General features: G+C 38.0%; 2 protein-coding genes across 2 annotated transcripts; both read right to left on the bottom strand.

Annotated features, from left to right (window-relative positions):
• Positions 1 to 3,344: 3,344 nt before the first annotated feature.
• On the bottom strand, positions 3,345 to 10,102 carry cUnh2orf49 (chromosome Un C2orf49 homolog). The gene is made up of 4 exons (XM_079821032.1): positions 9,956 to 10,102; positions 9,565 to 9,722; positions 4,293 to 4,647; positions 3,345 to 4,140 (listed from the first exon to the last, which is right to left on the bottom strand). The coding sequence occupies exons 1-4, from the start codon at positions 10,079 to 10,081 to the stop codon at positions 4,084 to 4,086; spliced, it is 696 nt and encodes a 231-aa protein (XP_079677158.1). The 5' UTR covers positions 10,082 to 10,102; the 3' UTR covers positions 3,345 to 4,083.
• Positions 10,103 to 12,907: 2,805 nt separating this feature from the next.
• Positions 12,908 to 21,336, bottom strand: gpr45 (G protein-coupled receptor 45). Its single transcript, XM_079821143.1, has 3 exons — positions 21,021 to 21,336; positions 17,228 to 17,376; positions 12,908 to 14,474 (listed from the first exon to the last, which is right to left on the bottom strand). Exon 3 carries the CDS (start codon positions 14,356 to 14,358, stop codon positions 13,231 to 13,233), a length of 1,128 nt encoding a protein of 375 aa, XP_079677269.1. The 5' UTR covers positions 14,359 to 14,474; positions 17,228 to 17,376; positions 21,021 to 21,336; the 3' UTR covers positions 12,908 to 13,230.
• Between the last annotated feature and the right edge of the window lie 1,295 nt (positions 21,337 to 22,631).

Below are 22,631 nucleotides of genomic sequence, written 5' to 3' on the forward strand. Positions count from 1 at the left end.
ACAGAATTTTCATTTTTGGGTGAACTATCCCTTTAACGCGCGCAGTTGTGGGAGCGCGCGCAAATGGTTGAAAACCATTAGAGGAATAACTAGGGTGAATTCAGTGTGATTTGGACACTTTTTCCAAGTCATCTCAATCGCAAAAAGTGTCCCAATCACCCTGAATTCACCCCTATAGATATGTGGCAGCACAAAACAAAGAAATATACTAGTATAAATATACTATAAGTGACCGGAGATTGAGTACCATAGCAGTGATGTAGGCTACTGCTGGTATCAGATGGTAAGGCTATGATGACTATGTAGGCTATAGGCTACAGTTCATGTCCGCTATGGCAATCATACATTTGGGTACTCTTATGACCATGTGTATAAGATGAAGTGTAAAGGAGTCAGGCGAGTCTATATTTTTTGGAAACACGCAGTAATTAAGTGTTGGCGTTGCTATTTTTGTTGTTGCACAACTTCTTTCCTAAATGCGCGTGCTCCCACAACTGCACGCTCTCATGAAGAGACGCTCCATATTTCTAGCCAATTCCAAAGACGTTACAGTAACAAGCATCTATTATTGCATAGCAAGCACTCAGTAGGCTACATATCAAACAATAATATAAGACAATAGGGCCACCTAGTGTTGAACAATGAAATTAGTTTTGCAGACAAATGCAAGTTGTGCCCAAGTATTAGATGAAGGAAATGCAGTCAAGTTTCCAGTATAGAAACTACTTCAATTTCCAATATAAAAGCAATGTGCACCTGATGAAGTGGGCTGATTAAATGTCCAGAAAGAAGCCAATAATTCACACATTTGTATCATTTGATACTTCTGATGACATTACTATTTCAAAACATTTTATCATAAAGGTAAAAAAACCCAACAAGTAGACCGTCCAAACTTTTGACAGGTAGTACATTTTGTAATGGTGGAATTTGTTTATAGGACTTCAGGAAAACTCCCAAAGCTCTGTGATTTCAATGTCTCCGCCAACTGGGACAAAAACTTGAGATGCAACTGCATGGAAAATAAGCATCTTCAATAAGAGGCAGTGGAGTGTTTGAAAGCTGAATAAAGAGAGAGGCAAGAGTGAGAGACTGTGAGCTGACAAGAGCAAAAGAACAAAGTAGAAATTCTCTGATCTCTGACTGGAGTTAAACTACAAAGAACGAGACAATGGTGAAAAGGTTATTATAACCATTGCTGTCTCCATAGTCAGTTTCCTTCTGCCTAAGCCTGAATGAAGAACAACTAGGGCTGTGCACCATCCAGAAATGAACGTCTTTTATATTTAAAGAAAAAAGGTCAATACGATTTTTTTTAAATTTAAACTTATTTAGCAAGAAAGCATTACATTTATAAATCAAAAAGATTTATAATTTAAATAAACGCTGTTATTTTGAACTTTCCATTCATCCAAGAAATTCTGTAAAAAGAATTATCATGATTTCCACAAAAATATGAACTGTTTTTAACATAGATGACAATAATAAAGGTTTCTTAATCAGCAAATTAGCATATTAGAATGATTTCTGAAGAATCATGTGACACTTGAGTCTGGAGTGCTGAAAATTCAAAACAGAAGTTTACTCAATCTTATTTTAAATTGTAATATTTAACATATTTTTGATCAAATAAATGCAGCCTCAGTGAGCATGAGACTTAAACCGTTTGTAAGTACCTACCAACAACTTTTCAACAGGAACAAGCTGTTACTGTTGTTACTGTACCTGTAACAAAGCAGAATTATGAATGGAATGAAATTCATACATCATAAATATTTAATAAATTAACCCATTTCATGGATTACAGCAGTGTACTTAAAGGGATAGTTCACCCAAAAATGAAAATTAGCCCACGATTTACTCACCCTTAAAGGAACACACTGACTTTTTTGTGACTTTAGCTTATTCCCCGTATCCCGCAGAGTTAGAAAAGTCCATACATACCATTCTCATCTCTATGCGTGCCATAACTCTGTCTGACGCACCCACCACTAGCCTTGCTTAGCACAAAGACTGGAGGTAAACAGCTCCAGCTAGCCTACTGCTCAGTAAGTGACAAAATAACACCAACATTTTCCTATTTATAAGACCGACGGAAAATGAAAAGTTAGGATTTTCTAGAGACCGACATGGCTAGGAACTATACTCTCATTCCTGCGTAATAATCAAGGAACTTTGAGCCGTACCATGAGTGCAGGGGAGCAATGATATTACGCAGCGCCTGAAAATAGTCCCCAGCACGCTCTCTGTGCAAGCAGGCTGTCACGTTGGTTATGTTGACGGAAGTTAGCCTACTTTCAGGCGCTGTGTAATATTGCGCAGCTGCACTCATGGCAATGTTCCTCGATTATTACGCAGGAATGAGAGTATAGTTCTTAAGACATATCGGTCTAGAAAATTGCAACTTTAAATTTTCTTTCGGTCTTAGTACACGATGTAGCTATACACATCACAACATGTAAATAGGAAAATGTTGACGTTATTTTGTCACTTATTGAGCTGTAGGCTAGCTGGAGCCGCTTATCTCCAGTCTTTGTGCTAAGCTAGGCTAGCGGTCGGTGCGTCAGACAAGAGTTATGGCACGCACGGAGATGAGAATGGTATGTATGGACTAACTCTGGGGGATATGACATTCTTCTTTCAGACAAATACAATTGGAGTTATATTAAAAAAGTCCTGGCTCTTCCAAGCTTTATAATAGCAGTAGTAGTTGCTCTGTTTTTGAAGTCCATAAAAAATACATCTCTGTCTGTCAAATAATGTGCTCTAACTTTATTTAGATCTCTGGAGGGTTAATAAAGGCCTTCTGAAGTGAATCGATGCGTTTGTGTAAGAAAAATATCCATATTTTATAAAGTAAAGTGCCAGCCGATCGCCTTCCGTATTCAATTTCTGGAAAAAGTGTTGAAAGTGCGTCTGCCGTTCATAAGGCTAACGCTACCAGGTACGCTCGTCAGACGTCACATACGCATCTTGAATTGTGAGAAGGCACTTTCAACACTTTTACACGGAAGGCGATCGGCTGGAACTTTACTTGATAAAGTTTTAAATATGGATATTTTTCTTACACAAACATTTTTCTTCAGAAGGCCTTTATTAACCCTCCAGAGCCGTGTGGAGCACGTTATTTGATGGACAAATGCATTTTTTATGGACTTCAAAAACAGAGCAACTACTACTGCTATTATAACGCTTGGAAGAGCCAGGACTTTTTTAATATAACTACGATTTTATTCGTCTGAAAGAAGAATGATGACTCATGGGTGAGTAAATCATGGGCTAATTTTCATTTTTGGGTGAACTATCAACTTCAAAAAAAAAAAAAAAGAACCGCAAACACCATGATCAATACTCTTAGCCATTTATTTCATCAGGCTTGTTGTCAGTGAGGAACGTTCCATGCAGTTCAATAAAAACCTCAATTCATAATGCCTAGAAAAACCTTCACTAAAACACTGACATGTGAAACACACTTCATTTTGCATCAGTGACGCAACACACATCCTAACTGCATTTGACCCTACGGGGCTATAAATACAAAACTGTCGAGGGATTTACCTGATATTGGCCTAACCATTTGAATGGGCCTATTCCAATCTAAATCACAGATCAACTTGCAAACATCTTGCCGGAGAAAGGCGCAATTTCTTCAAAGTTACTCTGTACATTCCTATTTCAGTAAAACACAGCAGACAAACTTCTAAAACACGCCAAGAGCACGTGGGTTGGATTTGTCAACATGATTCACGTACAATGAAAAGTGTATTAATTGCAAGAAAGATTTCTAAAGGGAAAATCTGAGCAGTCCAACATAAAACTGCTAGGAATGTGTCAGTTTCAGCCTTCACCACAAACTACATCAGGTCAAAAGCATTTCCTGGTGTGAAATGAACCGGAGGGTCACATTGCACAAGTCACTTTTCCTGAGGGTAGTAAGTAAAGGTGAGTGACAACTTGAGGTGTGTGACAAGAACCCATCTTTCAAATTCATGCGTCTCATCATGAGTGTCTTTCTTGGCCAACACAGAGACCCAGCAGACGATGTCAGTGGCGTTAACCATCCGTCCTTGATGAGATCCGAGATTATGGCCATGTGACATGTTGAATCTTTTTCTTTGTATCAGGTGACTTAATGTCCTTCTGCCATGAAAAAAGAAGAAGAACTTAATCAGAAAACTTAAAATTCACATTTACTGTCAAGACAGGTCAAAACCAAATCCACTCTCACACCAACATCACACACACTGTCAGTGTAAATAAACAGATTTCCATGATGTTAGTGTCATACTCACAGCCGTGTCACGTTCTCCATCGCTGGGGGACGTGCGCTTTAGCTTAGACGTGGCATTGTTTGAATGTAGCGAGGAGTTGGCAGTGTTTGAGTGATTACAGGGGCTTTTGGGACTGGCACCCGGCGATGACACCGGTGTCCTGTTGGACGAATTTGAGGAAGAGCAGTTTGTAGAGGTCCCAGAGATCTTGCGTATGGGGTTTGTGAGACTGATGCTGGAAACTGGGGGCTTTATTCGGTCTGTGACGACAGGAGCTGCTGAAGCATCAGGTTTCCTCAGCTTCACACTGCCAGTTTTAGTAGAGCTGCCGTCAAACACAATCAACGGCCTCTTCCTGCCACTATCAGTGCTTGAACTGAAACAAAACAGAGATATAATATAAGAGAAACCCCTTTGGACATTTTCACGCAGTTACAGAACAGCCATGACAACTTTCTGCAAACAGAACAAAATGTATATTATATACACAAAAACAAATTCCCCATTGCTGCAAATTTTCTTTTATACCACATATTCAGAGTTTGTATTAAGTTTAGTTATACATGATGCAAACAAAATACATGCAAACAAGTTTGCTATTGCTGTGATGTCATGTGAGTGACAGGTTGATCGCACCAGTAAACACGTCATCAGAGAAGATGAGATGTTGATTCAAGAGGGATGGGGAAGATATTTTGATTAAAGATTACAAGTGCACACATTTTTATTTTAAAAGAATGAATAAAATCACATACTACAAAATTCCCAAAATAATTGAAAGTTTTGACTTCATGGTGACTTTAAGCATCCCCTCCATCCCCAATAAAGAGAATATTATATTATAGTGCATTACATTATAATATATAACAGGTAACAGGTTCGTTCATTCAATAATATTTGCACTGAAAAAGAAAAAAAAACATGTAGACAAATCCAAATGCATGGTGGGATGTCTGTAACAGTGTTGGGGAGTAACTAAATACATGGAACGAAATTACGTAATTTAATTACAAAACAAATGTAATCCATTACAGTTACTGAGAAAAAAACAATTCTGTAAAAACCTAGGATATGTTGAATAATATTCATTTGTTGTTTTGCCTGTTTTTGATGTGGATGATGCCTCCTGCCATTTACAGGCCTTTAGTAAAGTGATGCTACTCTGATGCTTTTGATTGGCTCTCGTTTGAATTTGCAGCGCACCATGTCTGCCGATTACATCAATCTGAAAGCTTTAGGCTACAACCTGAGAGTTGCCACCATGGCGACTTTGGCAAGTGATAAAAATGCGATCCAGTGTTGGAAATTTAAAAATAATTGAATCCAGAAATTAACAGTTCCGTGCAAAATATGTTTGCCAAATATTAAAATGCTATTGACATCAAAGGGTTCAATGTCGAACCTGAGGAAGCATGTCCTATGACGAATGTTAACCTAAATCACCTCCTAGTGGACAAATCTCTCTATTAGTTTGTCCCATTTTGACTTGCAAAATAGAGCTATTTAACTACACAACGATTAATCATTGAGCCTAAACAATATTTTAAGTGGAATATACCTATTTAAAGCTGCTGTCCGTAACTTTGTGTGTTCAAGATTTACACAAATTATATAATGAGAATGTACAACATGAATCCTTTTTCCAAACCGTGTTTTTGTCTTACCCTGAATTATTATGGTACACTTATAATAAGTGTTTATATTGGAACTATTTCAGACCAGTCTTGTAGGAACCGTTGCGGAGGAGCACAGTCCCTGCGTGATTCGCCATAGACATAAACAGAGAGCAGTAGCTCCGACTAGGGCTGTGCAATTAATCGAATTTCGATTTCGATTTCGATTTTGCCTCCCAACGATCACCAAAATAGTACAATCGAGAAAAAACGATTATTTTGCCTTGCGTTCTGAATGAAACGCGCATGCGCTCATCCGCCCCTCCCGAAGCCACAATCTCTCTCAGATCGGGAGTCTCGTGTGCATATCATCCGCTGGAATTTAAAAACTCTGCGCGAGTAAAGATGGCAGAAGGAGGGCAGTTACAGCAGCGTTTGGTGAGCAAAAAAGGCAAAACCAACTCCGTTGTCTGGGAACAGTTTGGCTTCGAGGAATCAGACGACGAGCAAAAACATGTTACGTGCAAGATTTGCTACATGTAGTGTCTGCAACGCAAGAGAACACCACGAATTTGTTTAACCACTTGAAAATTAAACAGAGTGACCTATGACAATCTAATATAGAAACAAAAACTGACGAGAGCAGGGATGCCGTGTAAACGTCCTTTTTCCCCCCTCATATTTTTCAAATAATTCTCTCTTTGTAAACTTTGTTCAATGCATGCGAGTGCTGTCGTATGTTCGAATATGACCAGTCGTTTTCCCCGTCATCACCCGGGTTTAGTGCCAGAAGACGCGAATGAGAAGCCGCGCGCTGTGAGAAAATGTATCTGTATCTGATAATGTATCATCCGAGAGCGCGCACACGTCTCTCAGCGCGCAAATATTGAGTTCTCTTTCAAGTCTTGCTCTTGAACGGACAAACTCACACAAAACGTATGTCAACATGTCCATCTTGATGAGTATCTTAGCAGACATAGTCTGTATATGCCTTAAGTGAACTTTATACAGTCGAGAAAGACGACGCATATCCGATCCGGATTGAATAGCTTTTGTAAGTTTAATAGGATTAATCTTTAATTTATGCACTCAAATATGCAATGTTATTTTACATTTGAGACATTTCTGTACCTGAAAACTAATGTTAGACGTACCTGAAAAGCATAGCCGAACCATATTGTTTATCTTATTTATTTGTGATTATCATTTTTACGTGAATACTTTTATACTTTGATTTGAATATATGTTATATTATTTATTTTAATAGTTCAAAAAGTACAACAAATGTTACAATTTCAATTGAATTGTTGAAAGGTGTATTTTTAATAAATACAACACATTCCCAAAGTCATAAAATGAAACATGAAATAATCGTGTTACATAATCGTGATTTCAATATTGACCAAAATAATCGTGATTATGATTTTTTCCATAATCGAGCAGCCCTAGCTCCGACTGCAACGTTCTTCCGCAAGACACATGCAGTTCTGTTAATTAACCGCTAGAGCGCAAAAAGTTACAGACTGCAGCTTTAATAAATAAAAAAAAACACTACCATGCATGTTATGTAGGGTTGGGTACCGAACTCTGTACTTTTAAGGGCACCGACCAAATTACGTCGGTACTACTGAGTACCGATTCACATTAAATCAATCGGTACCAAATATTGGTACCTTAGACATATCAAACACAGAAACTCAAAGGATTGGCAACACGTCAAAATAAAAGTCCGGTTTATCTTGACAAATATATCGCTGTTGTACAGTAGAATTTAGATACGTCTCAATTAATAATACTAACACAAATGTAATAATAATGATCAAAACTTTATTGTTTTAATGTTTTAATTTTAACCGTATAAAGCTCAGTTGTACAGCACTTTGTTTGACAATTTTAATTTTTATTAAATTAAAAGAAATTAAATTAATGTCTTATGCCTTCATTTGATTACCAGAAAATACACATCACATAATTTGTGGGAAATCTTTTCATAGAAATGAAATTAAAAAGAACAAAATAATATGGTTGTTTTTATTAATTAAATTTAAGTACCTAGTAGCATACTATCTAGTAAATATTACAGTATACAAACATTACAGACAATGGCAGACAGAGACCAGGGCAGCTCTGGCATAATGTCAATAACATTTCTATAAATTACTTACAGGTTATTGATGTAAATCCCTAAAGTACCGAAATGTGAACGGTACCCAACCCTGATGTTATGACAGCTACACTTGAGGGCATCTGTTTGGGTTCCCATTGAGTATGAAACTAGAATCTATTCTTGCTTCTATTAGTGAGAAATTAGTATTAGGCCTTTTAAGGCATAATGTTGTCCCTACACACTAGACATGTGCCGGTAAACGGTAATACGATATACCGCAATAATGAACATGCACAATATTGTTATCGTGGGCACTTCAAAATACCGTGAATAATTATTTATTACGAATTATTCAGATTTTTAGAATGAATTTTAAGAATACTTTACCCATCAACCATTTTATAATGAACAACACGTCAAAGAGGAACGGGCACTGATGTAAATAGACCGTGCATGAGCCGAGCACATGGCGGAATGAGGAGATGCGCTGAAGTGCACATTCATTCTTCGACAGCAGAGGGCGCTGACGGAACAGCAGAAATGCAGCCGTTTCCCCAGTAATCACATAACCTAATACATAATACTTAAAGACTTAAGGCTATTCATTTTCAAACTTGCATTTTATATTTTAATCTGGACTAAATTACATGCCCTAGATATTGTTTGAATATGTTCTGACTGTTGTTCAATCACACACTTCACAAGGCTCCAGTATTTAACATTAGTTAATTCATTAACAAACTGACAATGAAAAATACTTCTAAAGCATGTATTAATCTTAGTTAAATGTACATTTCAGCATACCTATTGTTCTTTATAATTCTTTTGCACTTTAATCTGTTTTAAATATTTGTTTACTTTATACATTTTTGTGTATTGCTTTATTGTATTTAAATGTTTGGTTCTTTTGTTATAAGAAAGTGATTTAACCTGTTATAGTATGACAACACTTTTTTTGCAACTTATTTCAATATCGTGATAATACCGTATACCGTGATAAAAGCTTCAGCAATTAATCGCAACATGAAAATTTGATACCGGCACATGCCTACTTCACACACACACAGCGGTAAAAAGAAGAGTATGCTGATTTTTTTATATAAGTAAGAAGAAAAACATCAAGTGTTTTACCATAGCTAGAATTGTATGTTTTCTCTTAAATATAACTATCTCTGTTTTTTTAACCCTGCCTGGTTTAAATGTTTGAAAATGACAGTTAAAAACATTAATTATACATTTAGAAAAGTAATCCAATGTTACTTTATTAAAGTAACTGAAATAGTTACACTACTTTTTACATTTTAAATAGGGCAACTTGTAATCTGTAACCTATTACATTTCCAAAGCAACCTTCCCAACACTGGTCTGAAATAATATATTTCATTAAAACATAAATTATATAAACTTTTTTTCAGGATTTTTTGATAAAGATATAAAGTTCAAAAGAACAGCATTTATTTTCAACAGAAGTAGTATGTAACATTATAAATGTCTTTGCTGTCACGAGAGTTAATCAATGATAATTTTCATATGTGTCTGAACTATTTCTTTAAGCACATGAGCATGACTGTACCTGTGCGCGCTGGTGCCGCCCTGCCGCGCTCTGCTCCTCTCCATCCTCCTCCCCCAGCGGCTGCTGGGCAGATCTCTCTGCGGGAGAGGAAGGACATGCCGCAGGTACAGACCTGTCAGCCGGTCACGGTCCCCATGTTCACCCACTGCTATCTTCCTCTAAATCACAACACAGGCACGATTGGTTTGCTGCTATTGAGTGACGGTTGAGTTACTCGTTCTTCAGATGTCAGGTATTTTTACCAGCTAATAAATGTATACTATACAGAGAAAAGCCTGCACGAACCAAAAAAAATCCCCCCACAACTATTAATATTTTCATATAAGGAACAAACACGTTATGTGATGTGGCCTACAGTAACCCGACTGGTATCATGTAGCTCAGATCTCACCTCATGTAACATGAGCTGAATGAACTCTTGAGAAAGGAGCTCTGGATGAAGCAGAAGGTCAATTTTGGAAACATCTCCAGCATTTGATGTGGGATTTTTCGTTCTGTCTCCCCTGTGCGACGCCATATTTCTCAGTCCATTTCCGGAGAGCGCAGGAAAACGCGCTCTTGTTCTCCGCTTATGTGAGAGACGTTTAACGGCACATGACCATTAGTGCCACCTACAGTACAATGTGTGCTAGGGCGGAAAGAAACAGCTACACCAAAAATGGGTCTATGATAATGCACGACTCAATTTGACTTTTTTTTCAAACAGAATTGACAGACTTTGACTTACCTGACAACAGTTATATCATATTTAGGCCTACACATGCATCTACATAGATTTACAGCTCAGAAAGATATTAAATCAACGTTACTGGCTGGCCAGACAATTAACAGGCCAATATTTGGCATTTGCAAATTATTAGCAGTGGGTTGGTAACCATGTCCACTTGTTTAAATAAAAATTTTATTTATTTATCATGTAAAATAAGAGTTTGCTTCACTTCGTCGATTTTGTGAACATCTCATTTGCTCATCCGCAACTCTGCTCTTGATATCAGCCTTGGGCACCAGAAGAAGCATATCGGTCAAGCACTTTTTTCATTTTCAGTATTGACAGATTTGAGCATCGGCTTTTACATAGGCATGGTTCCCAAATTACTGATAAAGAAACTCAATTAAAATGAACAATCTGCAATTCTGCCACATTTATAAAAAGAATAATGCACTCCAAATGACAGATTTCAGGAATGGTGAAATTATTAAATGAGGTATGAGCTTATGATGGTAGTTTTATGCAATTTGCATTTATAAGCACAATTCTTAAGTCAAACTGGTAAAACAAGTGAAAATGGTGGATACAGCTGGTTTAAGCTGGTCTCACAGCTGGACCATCTAACGAATTGGCCAAAACCCCTCTAAAACAAGCTTTCTAAACGGGCTATGACCAGGCTGGAAGACCAAACAATCAGGGGTGCGTTTCCCGAAAGCATTGTTAACCAACTATGGTCGCAAGTTCCGTTGTTATCGACTGTTCAACCAGTCGGTGTTTCCCGAAACCATAGTTCCAACAAACATTCGCAAACAGCATCGCAAACTTGTGTAGTTGCAATGACAGCCCTCGACCCGTGGTAAGAAAGTTTCTTGTTTGCATTACATGTGGACTTAATAAATCCTTATCTTGAGCAAAATAAGCAAGCTGACATTTAGTACAATCTATTAGCCTGACAAGCCAGACCCACATCAAGATGTTGGGTCTGGGAACTCACCATTGGCAGGGTTCAATCCAAGGGGCGGGATAATCGGTTGTCTTTCAAATTCCCTCTGCACGCAATAGGATAGCGCTACAACCAACCAGAGCAACGAAGGTGAAGCAGAGCTAGTTGATAGATTAAACTTTCGCTGTATCCGGTTGGCAAAACTCCGAACACATCTTCCTTTCTTAAGAATGACTTCAGTGCCGTTCTTTGTTCTTTTCTCAAAGAAAAGCTTAACTCCAAGTCTTCCAGAGTCGCGGCCAAAGCTGATTCGAAAGACCACTGTTCGCCAGCTTCTTTGTTTACAAGTAGCATGCGGAACCGTCACAACTCTGCCGTCATTATGTTAAGCCCGCCCACCGACTCCATACACGATGCGATTGGCCTGACCAGAGTTAGGTTTTCCAGCTCGCAAGTCAACGGAGAGTTGCTTGACTACCCTGGCTGCAAAAAATGCTCTTCTTACTTAGTATTTTTGTCTTGTTTCTACACTCTAAAAAAAAAGGCTCGTAATCATAGGGGAACCTTTTTTAGTGCTATATAGCACCAATTTTGGTGCTTCAGTGGTTCTTCAGCGGTTCTTCAGAGGTGCTATATAGCACCTTAGTCAAAGAACCGGTGAAGAACCTCTGAAGAACCGCTGAAGAACCTCTGAAGAACCGCTGAAGAACCTCTGAAGAACCACTGAAGCACCAAAATTGGTGCTATATAGCACTAAAAAAGGTTCCCCTATGATTACGAGCCAAGAACCATTTTTGGTGCAATATAGAACCTTTTTTTTTTTAGAGTGTAGTCTAAATATCTAAAAATTCTTAAATCAAGATGCATTTACTAGATAAGTAAAATTATCTGCCAATGGGGTGAGAAAAATAATGTTATTTCTGTTTGGGACAGAAACAAGAAACAAGATTTCAATCAGAAATAAGATTATTTTTCTTACCCCATTGGCAGATACTTTTGCTTGTTTAAGCATAAACTCACTTCATTTTGATTTGATTTTCAAGAAAACAAGAAAAAAATCTTTTGTCATTTTACTTATCTAGTAAATGCATCTTGATTTAAGAATTTGTACATATTTAGACTAGAAACAAGACAAAAATACTAAGTAAGAAAAGCATTTTTTGCAGTGAATCATATTTGCTGCCGCTAGGGTGCGTCTAGATTTCTAGGCTAACAATCGATATCTTTTACTTCGAATACATAAATGTAATTTACGTCTTTTATTTCTTCAGGAGATTTAAAGCACCTTTTTTGAAGAGTGCGCGTGAAATAAAGCAAAATAACTGAGAAAAATAAGAATAAGTCCTCAGCTACCATGTCCATAATTTATAGCAAAAAATCGAGCATAAATTCGATCTCCAAATAATTCAAGTTATTACTCCACCACCTGCGTGACATCATTAAACAACGTGGTTGAACGACAGATTCCCGACAATACGGTTTACGGGAAACAGTCGTGACTAGCTAGTTAATTTCTTCAACGATGCAACAAACTATGGTAGTTGAGCAACGTAGTTGTGCGGGACACACACCCCAGCTTAGGCTGGTTTTTATGTTCCAGCAGGGATGCAGCTCATCCCCCACCAGTCCTGCAGTTTTACTTTGGGCATTAAAATGTGAATGTAAATAAAAACAATTCTATCAAACATGTTCAGTAAATCACCAGTTTAGTTTCTTTATTTGACAGCTTCCATGTTTTACAAAATTGCAGAACATGTTAAATCTTTCCAACTGAAATAAAAAAAAATAATTTCAGAAATATATACGAATATTGCTTTGATGAATTTCAGACAGCTAATGCTTTTTTCTTCATCACTGCACACTATGATACGGGGAGGTATTTATCAAGTATTCAATTCATAAGGGTTCTCATCTCCATGGGATTTCAAGGACACTCAAAACCTAAGTGCGTCAATTCTAAACATCAACTTTCGTTCTTGGCTTGTCGATTTTAAAAAATACTTTGGTGCAAACCCTAGACTGAAGACTGGGTCTCACTGCTGCACACGTAGATGTTGCTGGGTCTTATACGCCTTCGACTTCGTCCGGGAATCTTGGGACAGAGGTGACACGTCTTGGGCATAAACTCCAGACAGGCCTCGCGAAACTTTCGGATTCTCCAGCAATATATCACAGGGTTGAAAACCGCTTTTAGGTAACTCAACCACAGCGCCCCGATGCTGACCGGGTAAAACGCCGGGCTGAGGTAGAAGCGTCTACTGAACACCGCCAGCAGGCTCACCACTGTATGTGGCAACCAACACACAGAGAAGCCGATGAAAAGGATGAGGATGGTGGTGAAGGCCCTGGTTTTGAAACTCATGTCCACGTTGACTTGGGGTCGCTGTAGGCCGGTTAAACCCAACTTGCTGACATGGTTGATGGCGACGCTGCCTTCGCTGGTGTGATTGTGGATGCGCAGCGCGTTGCGTCGCACTGTGTTGAGAATACACAGGTAGGAATACAACATCACACCGAAGGGCACAAAAAACACAGCGACCGCTAGCAGAACCGTGTAACCCCGGTCCGCCAGCGATTCGCTGTATCCCAGAATGCACTGCGGCACTTGTGCGCCGATCCCAGCCGTCCTCCAGCCGACCACGGACGGTAGGGACACACAGAGCGACAGAGCCCATGACGCGGCAATGAGAATTTTCGCCCGATGTGGCGTCAGCTTGTCCTGCCGCTGAACTATAATGAGGAAGCGATCGACGCTGATGATCAGAAGGATGGACACACCTTCCAGGACAAACAGCCAGTACAGCATGACGGACACGCGGCAGAATCCCACTCCGAAGCTCCAGTCCGTAGTTGCGAGAGTGACGGCGGTGAATGGCATGCACAGCAACGACAGCATGATGTCGGAGAAGGCCAGCGTGGCCAGGAGCAGATTAATCGCTGAACGCATGGCTGGTTTCTGATACACTATCAGACACACAATGGCATTGCCGAGGAAACCGATGGTGATCATGAAGATCATGATGGCAGCCAGTGCCACCCTAAGAGTGGTGGGCATGAGGGCAGTATCAGCCTCTTGCATTTCAGTTTCCATTGGTTCAAGAAGGCCACACGCCTCCAATGAGCTGCCATTACAGGCAAACATGGCAGCGGTTACCAGGTATCATCCATTCAAGTCTTGAAAGTCATAGCTAAGCCATGGTTTTGTGAGCTCCCATTAAGAGAATTATTCTCCACGCTGAAGACGTTGTAAAACATTACCTGCAACAGAAGACCAAAAGTGTGAGGTACACTCAAAAAATGAGTCAGGCCCTTCACAGATATGAGACATTTCTTCGTTCACTTTACTTAAACATATCTAATTAGGAGTAATAAGTATTTATATTTAAGTCTAACATAAAATATTTAAAAAGTGTCATCTATGAAATGTATTTAAGTTTGATCAACTCATTTTAACTAGTTTAATTTAGAAAAGAGGAGCACCTTCTGCTCATGTTAATAATGTATATCTTAGCTTACACTACCGTTAAAAAGTTTGGGGTCAGTATGATTTTTTTTTAAATAAGGTAATTATGCTGTAAAAATGATTAACAGCAAAGAATCGCATCTAACAAAAGTTAGAATTAAAAAAGTCTAAAAAAATTATATATACATATATACATATGTATGTGTGTAATTACAAACTTATGTTATATGCGATTAATCGAATTGACAGCACTAAAATGTATACTTTTAAGGCCCATTCATTCCAAGAATGATAAATAAATATATAACTGTAATCATAACTATATTGGCGTTCACACCAACAGACAATAAAATGCAGTTTTTTAGCGTGCGCCAGGGGCAATTCTAGGATTTTCATTTTAGGGGATATGAAAAAAAAATGGACCACTTTAGTTTAGGGTCCAATTCTCCCTATTAACTAGTAGCTTATTAGTATGCATATTAGGATATTGGTTGTTTATTATTACTTATAAAGCAAATATTAATGCCTTATTCTGCATGACCATATTGTACATCCCTTAATCATACAATGTAGGCAGGTTTATAATCACTGAGATCCCAAATGTGAGGTAGTTAGGGGGTTCGGGGGGTTGCTCCACCGAGAACATTTTGATTTCCATGATCTATATGTGGATTTTAAGATGTTCTGAACGCCAAAAAATTAGATAACAATAGCTTGGAAACCATGTTAGTGAGCAGATATGACTGATAAAGTTTGTCAGTGAAGACAGTAAACATATGTTTAACTGATATTTATGTTTTTTTAATCATTTTCATAGACATGTTAATTTACTGAAGGCTACCAGGAAAGCTAGGTAACTAAATGTATTAAATTAATTCACAATATGCACACATTCATTACTATTATTCATTACTACACATACTATGCCTAATCTGAAGAAAATGGCTTTGTTAATATTTCTTGTTTGTTAATTATATTATAAATGACATTAGTACATAGGCCTATTTAAATTCAAATTGGTGAAAGTTTATTCATTTGCCAGAATATTTTTGTCATTGTTTAACATTTTTGACTTAAAGAAGCAGCTGTCAAATATGAAATGTTTCGTTTAGCTACATATCTCGCACTTGACGTCGAGTCGTGCTGCTAAAATTCGCGCTCAGCCTCAGTAGCATCTGTGCGTACATAAAGCCTGCCTACTCTGATTTGATTGGTTTTCCCAAATATTTTGACATTGACGAGCCCCCCTAAAATGGGCCTAGTGACGCCCATGGCGTGCGCTGCTTTAAAGGGATATTTCCCCAAAAAATGAAAATTACCCATTATTTATTCACCCTCAAGCTATCCTAGGTTTATTTGACTTTCTTCTTTCAGATGAATACAATTGGAGTTATATGAAAAAAATATCCTGGCTCCTCAAGCATTATAATGGCAGTGAATGGGAGCCCAAAAAAGTGCATTCATCCATCATAAACACGGCTCCAGGGGGTTAATAAAGGCCTTCTGAAGCGAAGCGATGCATTTGTATAAGAAAAATATCCATATTTAAAACTTTATGAACTAAAATAACTAGCTTCCAACAGATGGCCTACGCAAGTCGAAAAGAGACGTGATGTACGAGTATAAGCTCTTGCGGTTCAAACAAATAGGGCTGGACAATAAAGCTCCTCTTCTTTTATATCGAAATCCTCCAACATTTGTCTTTAAAAATTATAATTTCAGACTTCTAATTCTTGACCGGTGTTTTGTTTTGCTCTATCCTCTGTGCTTCCGCGTTCATCAATACGTCATGCGTCAGGTCAAGGGTTAGTCTTTCTCCGTAAATCGATGCGTACAGCCGTCCATCGGAAGCAGGTTATTTTAGTTGATAAATAGTTTAAAATATGGTTATTTTTCTTTCGCAAACGCATTGCTTCGCTTCAGAAGGCCTTTATTCACCCCCCGGAGCCGTGTGGAGCACTTTTATGATGGATGGATGCACTTTTTTGGGCTTCAAAATATCAACCCCCATTCACAGCCATTATAAAGCTAGGAAGAGCCCAGATATTTTGTAATATAACTCTGATTGTATTCGTTTGAAACAAGATAGTCATATACACATAGGATGGCTTGAGGGTGACTAAATCATTAGGTAATTTTCATTTTCTATCCCTTTAAGTGCTCGAGCTCTTTAAAGTCTTAATTGTCTGTCATTGTTTTTATCGTTCCTCAGCAGAAAAAAAAACAGTGATTCCAATTATATCGTTCCTCTGTTTCATTATCGTTATAGCTGTGGTGTGGACTATTCTTATAGAATTAGATTATTTATTATTATTTAATTATTTATGTCTGTGATAGTCTGTGGACATTTTTCTCACACCAACTGCATAATTAATAAAGCACACATACTCAATTACAGGTAAATTCAATGGTAGGCGTCAGACATAGTTAAAACTATTTTGCAATTACTTTTTTTGCATGAACATCTGTAGAGCAATATGAGCAATATGGCGAGCATATACAAACCACAATCATCATGTTTACAGATGAAAGAGGGAATGATGCTCACTCAGAGGATGCTGCTGTTGCCATGGTTACTATGGGTTGTTCTTTGCTAAGGATAGTGCAGATATAAAGGGGGATGTAAATTCCAATAATTCATCATACGTTGCATGTCATCCTCTGACACATCCATCGTCCTAGAAAAGACCAGAATACCTGTAAACAATAGTTACACATGGTTAATGAAATATATTTTCTAATCTATGTTCCATTTATCAAATTGAGAGGGACAGTCGACAATACGGTGGCATATATTGGGATTTTTCTCATTCAGGTCTATAAATGTTGGTGACAATCTAAAAAAACTTCCACGTATTTCCCAGTCAATACAATACAATCCATTGGGGAATAATAGTCATTTATCAGCATATGTTATTAAAGATTTTTGGGTATACAGTGAGCATAAGACAAACACAGACAATGGGTACTGGTGCGATATGGTGGACAGAAGCATACATGATAAGTAATAGAAATATGCAGGATGTTGTTATGTAGAAAGATATCCACCATATGTAAAAATATAAATATATAATAATGTAAAAGTTGAATAACATTGAACCAGAATATATATACTATGAAATACAGTATGTGTACAATAAACATACTTCATATGCATTAATGCAAGTTCTGTACTGAGTATGGCTGGCACATATAGCTGACAATAACAATACCTGATCTGGATCCATCAGTCTCACACGCAAGTCTTGGTCATGCTGTTTCTCAGACCTCTATGTATAAATCAACCCACAGCAGTTGTCACCCATAGACTAGCCGTCAACTTAAGCGTTAGAAAATAAAGATTGACCAATAATGCTTTTCTGACCAATGCTGATAATGAAAAATGTAATGTTGAAATGCCGATAGAGAACAGATTTTTTTTTTGTTGGGGGGACAGAATCATAATCATACACTGTTTGTTTGTTGGCCAGAAGAGATGTCATTGTTACAGTGTAATTATATATTTAAGTACTGACTGAGTGTAGGCTACTTACTATAGGGTTAGGGTAGGATTAGGGTTTGGTTTAAGGTTAGTTGTACACTGTAAAAAATGATTGTGATTTTAACGGTATTTTACTGTAAAAATGCTACGGTGAAAAACAGTTAATTGGTTAACAGAAAGTATCCGTACTATATACGGTGAATAACTGTAATAGATCTAACCTTACATTTCATTTAATTTTACAGTAAAATACCGTTAAATTTACAGTTTTTGGAAGTGAAAAAGAACAAGTCATTGTGTAATTTACAGTGAAAAACCCGTAAATTGACATTCCCAGAATTCCCAGCGTGACACTTCGCATTTGATGTATTTTCATTACAATAACTATGTTTCTTCTTTGTTTTTTCTAATCAGCTATGTACATTAGGGTTTTATGTTATATCTGATGTTGTTAAATTAATGTTTATTGCATTTTTTAAATTTAAGTTTTACCATGATGGTGTTTAGTGTTTGTGTGAATGACACTAAGCACCTTCTATATATTATAGGCTTGCTACGATAGTCGGTGTTGCCGGTGTTACCGGTGTCCAGACTCCACACCGGTTACATCACTTGCCCACCGTGGCACCGCCCACCGTCTTTTAGATTTTTTTTTTTTATAGTAATAAAATAATTTAGTTCAGTTAGAGAACAGACAGTACAAATAAAAACTGAACGTGTCTGCTTAATAAAGCAGGATCCGACCGTGAGTCTCGGCAGCGGCAGGAGTCATTCATCAGATTTAAGAGTGAGGAGCTGACTGAGATGATCGCGGAAGATTTGGTTTCAAAGCGAAACGTAAAAGCGCCTATTTAAGGGAGTTTGTCATTTGTTTTGTTGTTGTGTTTTTCATTAAAAATAATAGGCTAATGAACCCACAATTCAAGCAACCCGCAGCCGAATTGGCGCTAATTAAAAACCGAAAGTAAAATGTGCACGGCCGCACAGAGCGCGCATTGTTTACTTTCGCCTGGCTCCGCAGTGCGAGCCTCCGCGCTACGCTGCTGCGCGGATTTATTTTTGCCGCGTGCACCCTCGCGCTCGTGCGGGCGCGTCGAGTATAAACGAGGCTTTACGGACGAACTAACAGTGTGCATTCATGGCGTGCATCTCAATCATAGACTGATCAATGCTTGATCAGTGCCCTGACTACTGAACTAGGGAACTGATTGAGACGCACCCATGGCCTCACAGAGCGCGCATTTACAGACGAGCGGTCAGTCACGGTGTGTGCGCATTGGCGCGTTTTCAGTTCAGAGCGGTCGTGTGCATGTTACTTTCGGTTAGATAGAATTAGTGATTTAAAAGCCTCCGCCGGTGATACCGGTATTACCGGTGTTGTCACACATCAATTAACCGGTGGGAAAATTTCCTCACCGTCACATCCCTAATATATTACTATTGTTCTCTTAAAAGCTGCTTTTGATTAGCTTTGATTCATCACATGATTTTCATCACCACTGTGATTGGTGGTTGTCTGTATATATCAAAGATACATAACAGATATTAGTATTTCAATAGGTTGGTAATTTAACATTATTTCAGTTAATGAAATATGTGTTTGTTTTTTTTACCGTAAATTTTACGGGGATTTTTTTTACAGTGTAAGCCCTGATCTAATGTTAAATAAACAGCCGGATGTAAATTTAACTGAGCAAACTCGTCAGTTTAGCATAGCAGTGACATAGATATCACGGAATCCCAATGTTGAATTCACATGTTTAAAATGTTAAATTTACTCAACAAACTTGTTCACTTCAGTGTAACAATGATGTTAATATTACTGAAATCCAATGTTAAATATACATGTTTAAAATGTAAAATTCACATGCAACTCCGTAAGTATGTTTACGGTTTGATGTCATTTTTACAGTAATGTTCTGGTAACCACAGCTGCCGGTATTTTTCCGTAGAAACAACGGGATTTTTTTTACAGTGTATGTAATTATGCATAATTTACTCTTTATTAGCTACTATGGTAGCCTACATGTAACATATGTAACAAGGACACTGTAAAATAAAGTTTTACCCATAGTATAACAATAATTTTTATGCATTATGATTATATTATTATTAGTAGTATTTGTCTAACCTGTTTAGTTGCAAATATGGTTGATGGCCCTGAAATTGATTTCATTGGATACGATTACCATTACTGTTCCTATTTGATATGTATTGTTACATGCTGCAGTATGCAAGGCTATAGCATTTCTGTAACACATAAAGCACGAATGCTTATGCGTACAAAAATGAACTAAGGCATTTCATATTCAACACACTAGCCTAATGTTGATATTTGGTGCGATTTTTTTAAAGACCCACCAGATGGAATTAATCGGTGCAGCTAATTCAGAACCGATTTAGTGTAAATACCAGTCAAAAAAACAAAACTACAGGTCACAAATAGAAAGACTAAACACGAAAGCAAACAATTGTTATGTATTCAGAAAGACATTTATGGTTGTTGTTTTTTTTTTTAACCAAATTCTTTCTAAAGAGGTGGATCTGTGCTCAGCCATGGAAGGTGACTGATGCAGAACTGCTCGACGTCTTAATAATTGTTTACAAAGGCACAAAACATTCAGAAATGCAGTTTATAAATCTCACGACATGAAACAAATAGGCTATATTAGAATTGATTATTTAGAAATGTCTTAGAGTGATATGCATGACAATTCACTATCGCACCCTTGTGATGTAGGCTATGCATTGATCGCACGATCCATGTCACTGATGCAACATTTCGGTTCTCACGTGCACTGGCGCGCGCTTAGCAGATGTGATGATGTGATTTACACAGCCAGATGTGTGGCGATTTTACCTCTTTATCAACTGAAGTCCGCCTATTTGTTGGGCGGTGAGCCGTGACAATCCAAAACAGTTGAAGGACAAGACGTTGCAGACGCTGTCCGTTGTAGTTTGATTTCAGTCAGAGGATTGCCATTGTTTCCACTGATGCGATTTCTTGCTGCACGAAACACATCCGTCGGGGTGTGGAGCTCTGGAGGTGTGACAACGGCAATCAATCACAGCTAGCAGTAGTATGAGCTTCATCCTTGAGGATTTCAGAGGCACACGGATGACAAACTGCATCAGGAGGTCATTGACGTACTCATAAAAATAAAGCTCAATTGTTCAGCCAGGGTGCGTATGTTGGCTGCATTTAGGGTTTTAGGTTTTGTCTATACTGTATGATAAATTGGAGATTTATAACGTTCTTGATGTTACATTGCAGGTTCAGTGTATGGATTTATGTGTACTTTAAAGCAGGGGTTTTAAAACTTTATGAAGCCAAGGACCCCCAAATTTGATGAACCTTTTATGAGGGACCCCCTTCTTAAAATCCATCTATATATTTATATAGTTTATATATACTATATATTTATCTATATATATATAGTTAGATTGTAAGTGTGACATTATAAATACAACATATTGTTTCCAAACTTAAACTGGCTAGATTTAAAGGGGCACTTCAGCGCTGGGAAGATGAATGTGTATTTAAACTGGGTCATTTATGTGGTAGAAATGTGAAATTATTTTTGAATTTGGTGCCTTCTAGACAGAGAAAAGACAGAACATTTATTTTTGTCTCTTGTGGATGAAAGACAACATCTCCCGGGATGCACTTGCGAGGCCACTCCCAAAGCCAAGGCTACTGGTTATCACTTGCCCACCGCGGCACCGCCCCCAACGTTTTGATATTCATAATAAAATAATTTTGTTTAGTTAGAGAACAGACACTACAATTAAAAACTGAACGTGTCTTTTCAATAAAGTGTGAGTGAGTCGACTGAAAGTCACGACACATGCAGCAGGAGTCAGATTTCATTAATCATGAATGAATGAACGAAGAGCTGAGCAGAGCTGAGGTAAGCACGGCAGTCATTCTCAGCGCGTGTCCAGTCTGGTTATCAGATCGCATATGGAAGCTTAACTTTCATAGGAATTCATTGAAAAGTTGAAATTCACTTTGCTCTGTACCGCTCCATTGTTAATGCCCGAGGCGAGCGGCAGCGGCCGTGCGCATTTGCATTCTGTGAGTGAGATCCCTCCGCTGTGGCGGGTTGAAAACATGCGGAACTAGCTCCTTCTGACTTTAGTCTTTAGCCTCAAAATGACGATGTTTGCGTCATTGGAGGATTTTTTTCCAGAAATAAAGTGCATAAAACTCATTCGTTTACATTATATAATAGCATTAAAGTTCTGCATAATTAAGTAAGTGGCCACTTCGAGTGACAGGTGGATAGCCATTTATCTGCTGTCTGTTAGTCAAGTCAAGTCAAGTCAAGTCAACTTTATTTATATAGCGCTTTTAACAATGTAGATTGTTTCAAAGCAGCTTTACAGTGTTAAACAGGAAAATAATGCAGCATAATTTTATTCAGCTGTATAGCCATTCTGGAAAAAGTTCATTTCAGTTATCATACAG

The sequence above is a fragment of the Gobio gobio genome (genome assembly GCF_949357685.1).
Source record: "Gobio gobio genome assembly, chromosome: 7".
In the NCBI taxonomy this organism is placed as follows: Eukaryota; Metazoa; Chordata; class Actinopteri; order Cypriniformes; family Gobionidae; genus Gobio; species Gobio gobio.